This window comes from Chrysemys picta, chromosome 7 (assembly GCF_011386835.1).
Source record: "Chrysemys picta bellii isolate R12L10 chromosome 7, ASM1138683v2, whole genome shotgun sequence".
Classification (NCBI taxonomy): Eukaryota; Metazoa; Chordata; order Testudines; family Emydidae; genus Chrysemys; species Chrysemys picta.
The window spans coordinates 38,687,731-38,701,109 of NC_088797.1; the positions used below are offsets into that span (position 1 = coordinate 38,687,731).

Here is a 13,379-nt window from a genome sequence, read left to right on the forward strand (position 1 = left end):
TTTTTAAATGAAATTGATAACATACACACTGTACAATGGAAATGTCAGAAGTTATGAATATACATCTAAGAACTGAGGCTGTTATAGCAACATTAATTAAGAATATGTTTAATTTGATATTGGCTTCCAATCTTTCCCATTCATTAATCAGGTTAAAAAGACCAATTCCAGTGGCCTGCCTCCTCACAGTATCCTAATCATGTGTTTTGCCACTGAATTAAAAATTTGACAAGTGCTAGAAAGGCTGCAGGTTTATTTTTGTATATAATGAATGGGCCTAAGCGCTCCAATGGACAGTGGGCCAAATTCTTGACATCTATGTTGGAAAGAAGGAAAAAGATTTCACAGTACAGGAAAGTGCTCTGATAATCAGAGCAACGGTGAGCGGGATTCTCATCTCATGGGAGCTTGTCCGTAAGGTGCAACATGCCCTCCAATTTCTGGGTATAACTGTGTGTAACAAATGCAGCAAGTAGTAAGGCAAATGTGACACTGAGAATTCCCCCTGCTCAGGACTCGGTGAGGGTGGGGATGGATGACTGTACCCCATCTACCTTTTTGTTAGACTACATTTTCTCTGGGCGCTCCATGAACTTGGGTACTCCAGTGCCAAGGTAGGGAGAAGTCTGCAGTTTTCTTGTACTTTCCAAGTCTTGCATTTCTGCTGGACATATGCTGTTTGCTCAGTGTCTGAACCCTCTACCTGCATTATGATGTTCAGGAAGTCCAACATGCTGATAATGCACTGCTGGCAGTTACTAACTATAAAATATTAAAATAGCGTCAGTGACTCAGGTTAATTGCACAGTCGGAAACTTCTGTTACCATGGGATTAGTAGGGTCCACAAAAATAAAAAAAACTGCTCAAACTTTCACTGTCCCATCCACAAAAAGCAGATCTCGATTCTGCAACAGACTCTGTGCCAAGAGAATCCTTGAGTCCGTGTGGTGCTCCAAATGACTTCAATGCGTCTCCACACTAGGGTTGCCAGGAATCCAGTTTTCGACCGGAACGCCCAGTTGAAAAGGGACCCTGTCGGCTCCCGTCAGCACTGCTGACTGGGCCGTTAAAAGTATGGTTGGCAGTGCAGCTGGGCTAAGACAGGCTCCCTGCCTGCCCTGGCTCCGCGCGGCTCCCAGAAGCGGCAGCATGTCCTCCCTACGGCTCCTAGGTGCAGGGGCAGCCAGGGGGCTCTGCACACTACCCCCCAACCAGAGCGTTGGCTCCGCAGCTCCCACTGGCCGGGCACCGCCAACCCCCTGCCAACCTCCCGCACCCCAATCTCTGCCCCAGCCCTGAGCCCCCTCCTGCACTCCAAACCCCTCATCCTGGCCCCACCCAGAGCCTGCATCCCCCGCACCCCAACACTCTGCCCCAGCCTGCAGCCCCCCCACACTTTGAATCCTGCAGCCTCACCCCTCAAGCCCAGAGCCCCCTCATATACCCCAAAACCTCATCCCCAGCTCTACCCCAGAGCCTGCACTCCCATTCAGAACCCTCACCCTCTCCCACACCCCAACCCCCTGTCCCAGTCCGGTGAAAATGAGCAAGTGAGCAAGGGTGGGGGAGAGCAAGTGAAGGAGGGAGTGGGGAATGGAGGGAGTGGGGGGTGGAGGGGAGCAAGGATGTTTGGTTTTCTGCAATCAGAAAGTTGGCAACCCTACTCCACATGGGTACTGCTTGTGTGACATGAACTACAGGATTGGATCTATGTCTGAACTATATTTTAGGTCCAGATAATACGCCTCCCTTTCCCCTAACCCCAACAACACTCCTGCCGATTTCCACAAGACTTTCCATGCTTCTGAGTTAAAAACGTGGATCAGATTCTCAGCTGGCATAAAGCAACGTGGTTACATTCAATTCAGTGGAGCTACGTTGGATTTACATTAGCTGAGGACCTGGCTCATGATGTTTTGTTCTCTCGGGGCCTTATTCAAAGATTCCAGAGACAAAACAATCCCTTTTAAGTGAAAAAAAAATACGGAAAATATTCCTGGCTACATTCCCTTTTATAAACAGTCACTGAAAGCACCCAAAGAACGTGTTTATTGCCCTTTTCAGAAATGCAATTCAAGTGAAATCTGTATAAATCTTCTAAGGCACTCCAGATATATATGGCTTTATCCCATGTTTTAGAAGTGCTAAAACTGCAATTGGGGTACCTATACATTTTAAATTTAAGAAGGCAATAGAGTGAACCAGAAAAAGCCAACATTCAGTCCTACTCATCCTTTGGGAAATCAGTTGTCCATAGCTAACCCCTTTGATCATTTCATATTTTTACCACTATGCAAAGCTATGAGGATACTCTAGTAAGAGCTGCATTAAAATGAAAATGAATACTTGAAACTTTTATTGCAGTCTCCTGAGGCTGCATCCCAGGGCCATAGCAAGGGTTGGGATAATCAGGCACAGCAGTGAAGGGACCAGAATCATGACATTGGACTATAATGTGCCATGGCACCACCACATTAGAAAAAACAGTTAATGGGGGTGGGCACTTAAGATCCCCCCTCAAAAGTACCCCTCCCAATTAAATATGTTTGATTTTGCCACATTCATAACTCACAACAAAATTTCACAGTAGCAAAATTTTCACAAAGCTTTTGGCATTGCTTAAGAAATTCCATAAAAAGAAGAGCTAGCAAATTCACATGCTATTTAACATCACTTACACTCTCTGAATTTTCCAGGGACTATATAGAAAATGATAAATAAATATTTATAACATCTAGAGTAAATAGTTTAGTTACCTGTTCAACTTTGATATCATACTCCCCATGGACCTTTTTCCCACGAAAGCACTTGACCCTGAAAAAAGAAAAATGTCACTAAGATATGTACAGTAATACATGCACATTAGTGTACTTGAGAAAGGACATGTAACAATAATCAGTAGCCAGGTTTAGTTTTCATATGATTTTCTGTATATTATAAATATATATACACATAATTGATTATTACACGTTGGTCTATTTTACATACCCATATCCTCTAACTAGCCATCTCTTCCTCTTTTGGTCCAATTATGGTACTCAGAAAAATCAGTATGCTTCCACCACAAGAGGTATCACAAATGTTGTTGTTATAACACACTTTAATCTATATATATTATAATAAAATGGTTACTTATGACAAGATGTGATCCTGCTTCCATTAAAAACAGTGGCAAAATCCCATTTACTTTTATGCAAACAAGGGCCCTACAATGAATCATGTCAATCTATATGTTCTCAGTTTACTCAGAAACCTATTCTAGGACAAACTCTGCAAAATCTTGCTCAAAAGGTCAAAGAGTTGTCATCTGCCTTTTAAATGAACTTTCAGTGATGACCCTAGATGCGGCACTCAATGAATATCTGGGTGACCAATTTATAACACTATCATGTCAACCTACCGTACCTCAAATATATTTATATTCCACAAGAGACAAAACAGGACCAACACATTTTGACAATGTGTTCCTCTGTATTTGTTGTATTACTTAGCTTTGGGTTTTTTTCAGCAGACATTTTAGGAGGAGGATTTTACTTCAAATTGGCATCCTAAACAGTCATTCTATTACGAAGTATTCATTTTATTTCAAAAATTTTAAGCCTTGGATTCCAAGTAGCATTTCATAGCTCTTAAAGTAAGAAAACCAAAGGCATATACCAACACTATAGTACTGTTCCTCCTTCTTCCTACATAAGTCTCTTGTTTGACACCAGTGTTGCTCCTCTGCTGAGTGGGAGCAGTTGTCTAGGGCCTTGCAGGTTAGTTTCTAGTGGAGGAGAAATCAGAAAGGCTGAGTCTGGGTATATTCCAAATGTAATTTGCTTTATTTATACATATATACAAGTCCTGAAATGAGATGGTCAAATAGCAATGACTTCTTATAGGCATCTCAGTTCAACACCTGATTCTCAAGGAACAACTCTGCCTCAAGAATTGACTCTAAACAGAGATCAAACTCTTCTGCTGCTCAAGCAGTCCCCTCTCTCCTCAAGCTATCCCTGCACAAAACCACTACATAATCCGCCACACCACCACAGAATGTCTTCCCAAGAGTCAAAACTTGCTTTCACAATAAGAAAAAGAACTTGGGACACAATGTATAACTGACATCTGCCACAACAATAGTTATTACACTAAAATCTTTCTTACTGAGAAAAAACAATTAAGACATGGATTTTGTATAGTGTGACAAAGTTCCTCCTCTACCTTGGTGGGTCCTGCGCTTATTGGCGGATTTTCTTGCCTCAAAGATTCACCATGTGGGTTGGGGAACAGCCCAGAGACCTTCCCCTCTGGGAGAACCCACAGTCCAGGTCAATTGGGAAGTTTGGGGGGAACCCGGGCCCGCCCTCTACTCCGGGTTCCAGCCCAGGGCCCTGTGGACTGCAGCTGTCTATAGTGCCTCCTGTAACTGCTGCATGACAGCTACAACTCCCTGGGCTACTTCCCCATGGCCTCCTCCAAACACCTTCCTTAGTCTCACCACAGGACCTTCCTCCTGGTGTCTGATAACGTTTGTGCTCCTCAGTCCTCCAGCAGCACGCACTCTCACTCTCAGCTCCTTGTGCCTCTTGCTCCCAGCTCCTCACACTCCAACCACAAACTGGGGTGAGCTCTTTTTTAAAACCCAGGTGCCCTGATTAGCCTGCCTTAATTGATTCTAGAAGCTTCTTCTTAATTGGCTCCAGGTGTCCTAATTAGCTGCCTGCCTTAACTGGTTCTAGCAGGTTCCTGATTACTCTAGTGCAGCCCCTGTTCTGGTCACTCAGGGAACAGAAAACTACTCATCCAGTGACCAGTATATTTGCCCTCTACCAGACTCCTGTATCCCACTGGTCTGGGTCTGTCACATATCCCTCCCCCCTGCTCAACGCCAAGGGGTCGGGCAGCTTGGGACGCCAGACAGTGCACATGGGACAAACCATCGGCGTTGCCATGACGGCTCCCTGCTCTGTGTTGCACACGGAACTGGAAAGGTTGGAGGGATAAGAACCATCTGGTCACCCTTGTGTTCTCCTTTTGTTCCGCTGCATCCATTGAAGAGGGGCATGGTCGGTCACGAGGACAAATCTGCGCCCGAGCAGGTAGTAGCCCAATGTTTCCATGGCCCATTTTACAGTGAGGCATTCTCTCTCCACAACTGCATATTTTTGTTCCCTTGGAAGGAGTTTCCGACTCAGGTATAGAATTGGGTCTTCCTCCTCCCCGACCATCTGTGATAGAACGGCACCCAACCCTACTTCCGATGCATCTGTCTGCAGGATAAACTCCTTGGTGAAATCAGGGGCTATCAGTACAGGGTTATTGCAGAGGGCAGTCCATAGGTCTGTGAATGCTTCCTCTGCTGCGTCAGACCATCTCACCAGATCAGGTCCACGGGCTTTCACTAGGTCTGTCAAGGGCCTTGCCCTTGTGGCAAAGTGGGGGATAAATCGTCGGTAATACCCCACCACACCTAGGAACGCCCGGACTTGTTTCTTGCGACTTGATCGGGGCCAATTTTGGATGGCCTCTAACTTGTTCACTTGGGGTTTTACCAGACCTTTTCCCACAATGTAGCCAAGCCTTTGCTGTAAGGCCAGCTCGCCTGAAGGTATCAAGGACTGCCTCCACCTTCTCCAGGTGGGTTTCCCAGTCTGGGGTATGAATGACCGCATCGTCCAAGTAGGCAGCAGCATAACTGTTATGCGGGCGTAATAGCTTGTCTGAGGCATTGGAATGTAGCTGGGGCCCCATGTAGTCCAAAAGGGAGGACAATATATCGAAAAAGACCCTCTGGTGTAGAGAACGCAGTCTTTTCTTTTGCGTCTTCCGCAAGGGGAATCTGCCAGTACCCCTTTGTCAAGTCTAGGGTAGTCAAGTACTGGGCATTACCCAGACGGTCCACTACCTCATCTATGCGAGGTATGGGGTACGCGTCGAACTGGGATACTTCGTTTAGTCGCCGGAAGTCATTGCAAGATCTTGTGGTGCCATCAGGTTTGGGCACCAGCCCTATTGGGCTGGACCACTGACTGTGGGATTCTTTGATGATCCCCAACTCCAGCATTTTTTTTACTTCTGCTTTTATTTCCTCCCTTTTTGCTGCTGGCACCCAATAGGGCCTCATTGTTACTCTGGCCCCAGGGTTCGTTACGATGTGGTGATATGTCTCGGTTGTTCGACCCGGTTTTGTCGAGAACACATCTTGGTTCCGGAAGATCATCTCAGACACCTCATTCTTCTGGTCTGGTGTTAAATCGGGAGACACTCTCACCTGTTTGGAAGGCTTGTTTTCCTGGGTTAGGTCTTTTTGGACCGTTGTGCATGCCTCTTGTGCATGCCAGGGTTTCAGAAGGTTAACGTGATAAATCTGTTCTTGTTTTCTGCGTCCTGGCTGCCGCACCTTGTAGGTTACTTCCCCCACGGGTTCAACCACCTCATAGGGCCCCTGCCATTGGGCCAGAAGCTTGCTTTCTGCCGTGGGTACCAACACCATAACCCGATCCCCTGGTTGGAACTGTCGCACTTTTGCCTGGCAATTGTAATGGGTTCGCTGGGCCTCCTGTGCCTTCTCCAAATGTTCCCGTACAATAGGGGTAACCCGGGCTATCCGGTCTCGCATCTGCATTACATGCTTGATTATATTTCTCCCCTCATTGGGTTCCTCTTCCCAGATCTCTTTGGCAATATCTAGTATGCCACGGGGGTGACGCCCATATAATAACTCGAAGGGGGAAAACCCAGTTGAGGCCTGTGGTACCTCCCGGATAGCGAACATAAGGTAGGGTAGTAGGGTGTCCCAATCCTTCCCATTCCGATTTACCACCTTCCTTATCATAGCCTTGAGGGTTCAGTTAAACCTTTCTACCAACCCATCAGTCTGTGGATGGTAGACCGAAGTTCTCAGGGTATGTATATGGAGCAGCGTACAGAGGTCCTTCATTAGCTTTGACATAAATGGGGTTCCTTGGTCGGTTAATATCTCCTTCGGTAGCCCCATTCAGGCAAAGATCCCCACCAGCTCTTTGGCTATAGTTTTATAGGCCGTGTTCTGCAGGGGGAACGGCTTCTGGGTAGCGAGTAGCATAGTCCAAAACAACACGTATATATTGGTGGCCCCAAGCCGTCTTCTCCAGGGGTCCCACTAGGTCCATGGCTATTCGCTCAAAAGGGACCTCTATGATGGGAAGGGGTGCTAAAGGTGCCCTCAAGTCGGGACGGGGACTGTGCAGCTGACACTCCGGGCAGGAGGCACAGTACCTCCGCACTTCTTCATGTACTCCGGGCCAGAAGAACCATCGTAGGACTCGTGCCAGGGTCTTCTCTACCCCCAAATGCCCCCCCCCAAAAGATGACTATGAGCAAGACTTAATACAGCGTTCTGTTGTTTTTGAGGTACTAGGATCTGCTGTACCTTCTGCCCCTGTACTGGTGCAACCCGGTATAAGAGATCCTTCTTAATTATGAAGTAGGGTCCTGGTCCCTGGGTTTTTCCTTCCACGGGGACCCCATCTATTTCAGTCACCTCCTTCCTAATGTTGTCATACCTTGGGTCTTCTGCCTGGTCCCGTCCAAAATTTCCTCTCCCGGGGCTAATCTGCCCAAGATCTAGGGGCCCAGTCTCTGTTGCCTCTACTGGTTCAGAAGCATTAGGGTGGGGGTCAGACTCAGGTGCTTCTCCCTCCTGCGTGGCCTCCTTTTCAGCTGCGTGGGTCCGCCTACCGACAAGAGTGACCCTCTGGCTTTGGGTCAGTATTCGGGTTCCCAAGGCCTTAGCTGCCCTTCTTTCCCTTTTTGTCTTTCTACCATGTCTGGGAGTGGAGAACAAATCTGGGGATATTTCAGAGAAGTTTGGGGGTTGACAGTCTGCTGTGGATGCCTCATCAATTTTAGGGTCCCCATCTTTCTCCAATCCCCCTACTGGGAGTAAGTTTCCAAACCCTGGGAAGTCCCTCCCTATGAGCACCGGGTATGGGAGTTTAGGGACTATACCTGCTGCTACTTCCGTAGTGTTCTCTTGGATCTCGATTTTTACTGGGATGGTGGGGTAGTAACTAACTGTCTCATGGACACATGTTATTCCCGTACGTTTAGCCTGCAGCAGCTGACTACGCTTCACGAGCTTCCCTGAGATAAGCGTGATAGCACTCCCTGAATCAACCAGTGCCGTGGTCCCTACCCCATTTAGTTTCACTGGTCTGGTATACATATGTGGGGTTAGTGAGACCCCCACAAGGTGGATTAGGGAGCATGGATCTGCCCAGTTCCCCAGGTTACACTGCATAGACTCCTCAGCATTGGGACACTGTGCAGCTATGTGTCCCCACTCCCCGCAGGCATAACATCTGTATGGAGCCCTAGGCGTTCCCCGGTCTCTTGGTTTGGGCAGTCTAACATCACGATCCTCTTCTCCCTCAGTGCTCCGACTCTTTGTGGCCTCTAATGGGTCTTCAGCCTCTCTCTTTTTCCACCTGGGCCCTCCTGGTGGCCCAGTCACCCGAACTTTAGGGCTTGGTGCTACTAGTTTAACCTGGGGTGCCTCTGCCTCTTCCTTAACTGGTCGGGTCAGCTCCCTCACTGTCCTTCGCCTTTCTACCAGGGCGACAACCTCATCATAGTGGAGGGTTCATTCTGGCTTACCCAGGCACGAAGGTCTGGTGGTAGTCCCCTCATGTATCGGTCGATGACCAGAACCGCTAGTATCTCTTCTGGACTCCAGGACTCTGTTTGCAACCACTTTTGTGCGAGATGGATGAGGTCATACAATTGGGACTGCGGGGTTTTGTCTTCCGGGTACCTCCAACCGTGATACTGCTGGGCCCGTACTGCTGTCGTTACTCCAGATCTGGCCAGGATCTCTGCTTTCAGCTGGGGCTGCAGCCTCTTCAGGCAGATCATGGTAGGCCTTCTGGGCCTCCCCACACAGGAATGGGGCAAGGATGCCAGACCACTGATCTCGAGGCCAGGCTTCCCGTAGGGCTGTCCTCTCAAAGGCCAGAAGGTATGCCTCTACATCATCCTCCCGTGTCATTTTCTGCAGCCAATGGCTGGCCCGTATGAGCCGCGTCCCATCATGGCCGCGATTCAGCTCTGTAAGGGACTTTACCTGGTTTACCAGTTCCCGCAACATAGCTCGGTCTTGAGCAGCCTGGTCCATCAGCAGGCGATTAGTCTCTTGCTGCAGCCACACTGCCTCCTGTTGGGTGGCTGCGTGGACATGGGTAGCCTCCCGCTGGGCTGCTGTATCTTGTTTCAGTGCCCGCACTAAGTCATCCATTGTGGTGAAAAAAAATAAACCCTCTCCCTTTTTTTTGTTTTTTTTTCTTTTTGTTTAAATCACCCTCCTTCTTCCGCCGCGCTGTGCACCCCAAGATCCCACTCCTGATACCAGTGTGACAAAATTCCTCCTCTATCTTGGTGGGTCCTGTACTTATTGGCGGATTTTCTTGCCTCAAAGATTCACCATGTGGGTTGGGGAACAGCCCAGAGACCTTCCCCTCTGGGAGAACCCACAGTCCATGTCAATTGGGAGGTTTGGGGGGAACCCGGGCCCACCCTCTACTCCAGGTTCTAGCCCAGGGCCCTGTGGACTGCAGCTGTCTATAGTGCCTCCTGTAACTGCTGCATGACAGCTACAACTCCCTGGGCTACTTCCCCATGGCCTCCTCCAAACACCTTCCTTAGTCTCACCACAGGATCTTCCTCCTGGTGTCTGATAACGCTTGTGCTCCTCAGTCCTCCAGCAGCACACCCTCTCACTCTCAGCTCCTTGTGCCTCTTGCTCCCAGCTCCTCACACTCCCACCACAAACTGGGGTGAGCTCTTTTTTAAAACCCAGGTGCCCTGATTAGCCTGCCTTAATTGATTCTAGAAGCTTCTTCTTAATTGGCTTCAGGTGTCCTAATTAGCTGCCTGCCTTAACTGGTTCTGGCAGGTTCCTGATTATTCTAGTGCAGCCCCTGCTGTGGTCACTCAGGGAACAGAAAACTACTCATCCAGTGACCAGTATATTTGCCCTCTACTAGACTCCTGTACCCCACTGGTCTGGGTCTGTCACAATAGCAACCAGCTTATTAATTAACTTTGCCCCAATTATTCTCCCATTGAAGTAACTGAAATTTCACCACTGACTTCAGTGGTAGCCAAATCAGGCCCCTAATAATTAACTGACAATATAGCCTCTGGCTAACATATTTCCCAAGTATCTATTAGCAGTGAAAGATGATAGCTGAGACAGTAAGGAACAGACCAAGTGAATTTTCACTGTGCTATGGCATGCAGAAAAAAATTATGCTTCAATTCATGCAGTAAGTATAACTGGTGAGGAGAGAACAAAGAACACCAGATTTGCAATGGAAATCTATTGGTGATAATTGTTTATGTTGTCTTCTTGTAATACAGACAGATGCTGTAATAGGTTTCAGTTTCATTGCGTTCCCTATAGCAGGTACATCTTCTGTACACATGATATTATGTGATTCATTTTTGCTAGTGATTTACATAGAAATTAAATATACAGTACTATAATTTTTTAACTAAAAAAATTACTGTTAACCACAAGTATTCCTTTCCAATTACATTCTGAAATACCATATGGTTATTGTGTAATTGATCTCTGAATTGGCTAAATACAGGGCACACAGCACTACATTTTTTGCATATTAAAGGAGAACTGTCAACTTAATTATTTTTAATTACCATAACTTAAATAATCCAGTTTCCACAATCTACCATTCTTTAAACAGTGTGTCCTAAAATTATTTTTAAAATTTTCCTTTAAAATACTGTATAATGGGCTTTTATAAAAGTTTTCTCATCAAGAGAGAAACAGATTGAACAACTATATAGGGGAAAGGATGACTATGAGTTCACACTATGAGTTTGTGCTGTCAAATGCACAAAGTAAAAATTCTGAAAAATAGAAAGATATATTTTTGCTAGCTTATTTAATTTATAGCAATGTTAGATGTACTTATAACTATGGAAGGTACAAAACATTCAGGCCAAAATGTGACTTATTTTGACAGTCTCACTTTAATATAAGTAGTCAATAAGTGGGAACTCTGCCAATCAGAATGCAGAGCCAGAATACAGCATTCCCAAATGGGCATATAGCATATATAAGCAAGCTTTAAAAGATAAACTATTTTATATATACACACATGGCAAATATGTTCATTAATGGCAGCTGTTTGAAGATGTTTAGAGGTTTTTAATGGTAGAATACAGTAAATGCCAATGGAGATTCATCAAGATACATACAGATGTGCCTAACTTTAAACATGAGTAGCCCCACTGAACTCAATGAAACTACTCACATGCTTAAAGTTAGGCACATCCTTAAAAACTAACTGAATAGGGGCCATAGTGATCAGAAAGCAGGTAAGGCGATCACAGATGCACAACAAAGACAATTTATGACATGGATGTCATGTTTGAAAAATTTTAGCCAAATGATTGATATGATGTTGTGAAACATTTACTTGTGTGCTCCTGGTTGCATTCTGGGTCCATGAATCCCAAGTTTGTATATGCCTCATTGTCTTTTGCAAGTTAGTTAATGACCTCCCAAGACAATGCACCAAAGCTAATTCAGACCAGTTTAATACAATAGCAAAGCAAACTCAAGTTGTCTTCATGTACTGTATCATCCAGAAGATGACTGCAAATCCAAGGAACCCATAAGGCCTGGAAAAAAAAACTATAACAGGTACATATTGGAACAGAAGGCCTGATTTTCAAAGATGCAGAGCATAGCCACAGGTGCACAGCTCCTCAGTAAAAGGCCTTATGTGTACAACAGTGTGTAGCTTAATTGTCCAGACAGATTCCCATTAGAAAATTAGGGACTTAGCTTTTACAAAATGCTAACAGCCTATTCCTGCTCCACAGACTCCAATTGCAAAACTCCTGTTGATTCCATTATGAGCAGGAAGGGGTTCTGTTTTATTTTCACTACAGTAATGGATGAGTTAAATACGATATGTGATACAGTGTAAAATGATTTTAATTTAAATAGAACTACATTGGTTCCAGAAATTAATGTTACAACAAGGCTGCCTTTTGGCATACTGAAAAATAAGTTTATAACATGATTCAGCTTTCTGAATAAGTTTCAAAAGACCATTTAAAGACATCTCCAGTCTCACATTGTTTTCTCTAACAAATGCCAAGAACTGATTAATTCCATGGCTGAGGAAACGGAACTAAAAGTTTGTAAAATCCTTTTTTAAAAAGTTCATCCTTCAAAGAAACAGCAGGAGTCATTTATTTCTCAAGATGACTGGGATCTATTTTATATATTGGCACATGTACTACATCTCAATTTAGGTTAAATACTGTCCATTAGATTCACTTTTTCTTTTTAAACATCCTTTGGATGAGGCAATCATTAAACAACTGATCTCTGGCATGATTCACATTTCAACAAATGACTTCAGCTTTGAAAATAAACAGTAATAGTAAGTCCTAAGTGATGCCATCTGGAGCATGACAACAAATGTTAAACACGATGGAACTGGAAATACTTAAAGTGACTTAATTCCATAGTAGCATTAAAAACTGCAACGTGCCATACATACGCACTCTCAACATTTTACTGTACACTGAAAGAGTCTGCTTTGAATTTCACTAAAACATACATTATGGTCGTGGTTCCCTAGTATCAGATGATTAAACACTGGGCGATTTTTAATGTGTTTATTGGCAGTGCACTAGGATCTAATTCAAATTTAAATGTACCCCTCAATTCTCAGAAAATGCAGTACCACCCTACCTTAATTATTCCCAGCATGCTAACGTAAGAAATATGCAGTCATGTCATTTAAGACATTTATTAAATTTATGTTCTTGTAGTAAAAAAAGGAGATGGAAAGAATTAGCTCATACTATGGTGTGATGGTTTATTTACAAAGTTTCGTTTAAGTACAGTTGGAAATTCCCATAGAGTCTTCTCACTTTTGGCAATGAGTGTGAATCTCTCCATTACAGCTACTCACACATTTCCGTGGAAGATAGGTAAGGTGAGACCAAGGCTAGGATTTCTAGACAGGGTATTTTTTTAAAGAGTATTGTTAGTTGTCAGATTAACAAAACATACTGCATCAGAAGAAAGTAAAAAATAGCAGCTCAGTGTTGATAGTGTAATGCGCTAGTGTGTAGGGGAGAAGAATGATAGATACTTTTTTCTTTCTCTATTAAATTCACTGTATAAACAGTTGCTTCCCAGAATGTAATGTACAGGAAATGGACAGGTATTAATATTAATGTCCTCTACTGAAGTTGTCAGCATCAGCACTTACACACAGGATCTTCTGAAAATGAACAAAAATATTTACACGTTTCATATTCTGGGTAAAATCTCACTTATTTAAAATCACACAACTGTGCAATATAG

At 44.8% G+C, this 13,379-nt stretch overlaps 1 protein-coding gene across 3 annotated transcripts in view; it reads right to left on the bottom strand.

Annotated features, from left to right (window-relative positions):
* The window catches only part of SYN2 (synapsin II), a 468,511-nt gene that overhangs the window by 192,421 nt on the left and 262,711 nt on the right, over window positions 1-13,379 (bottom strand). For all 3 annotated transcript variants that reach the window (XM_042849573.2, XM_005309068.5, XM_042849574.2), the window contains one exon: window positions 2,758-2,815. In XM_042849573.2, the coding sequence (XP_042705507.2) occupies window positions 2,758-2,815 (58 nt within the window). The remainder of the gene's footprint in view (window positions 1-2,757; window positions 2,816-13,379) is intronic.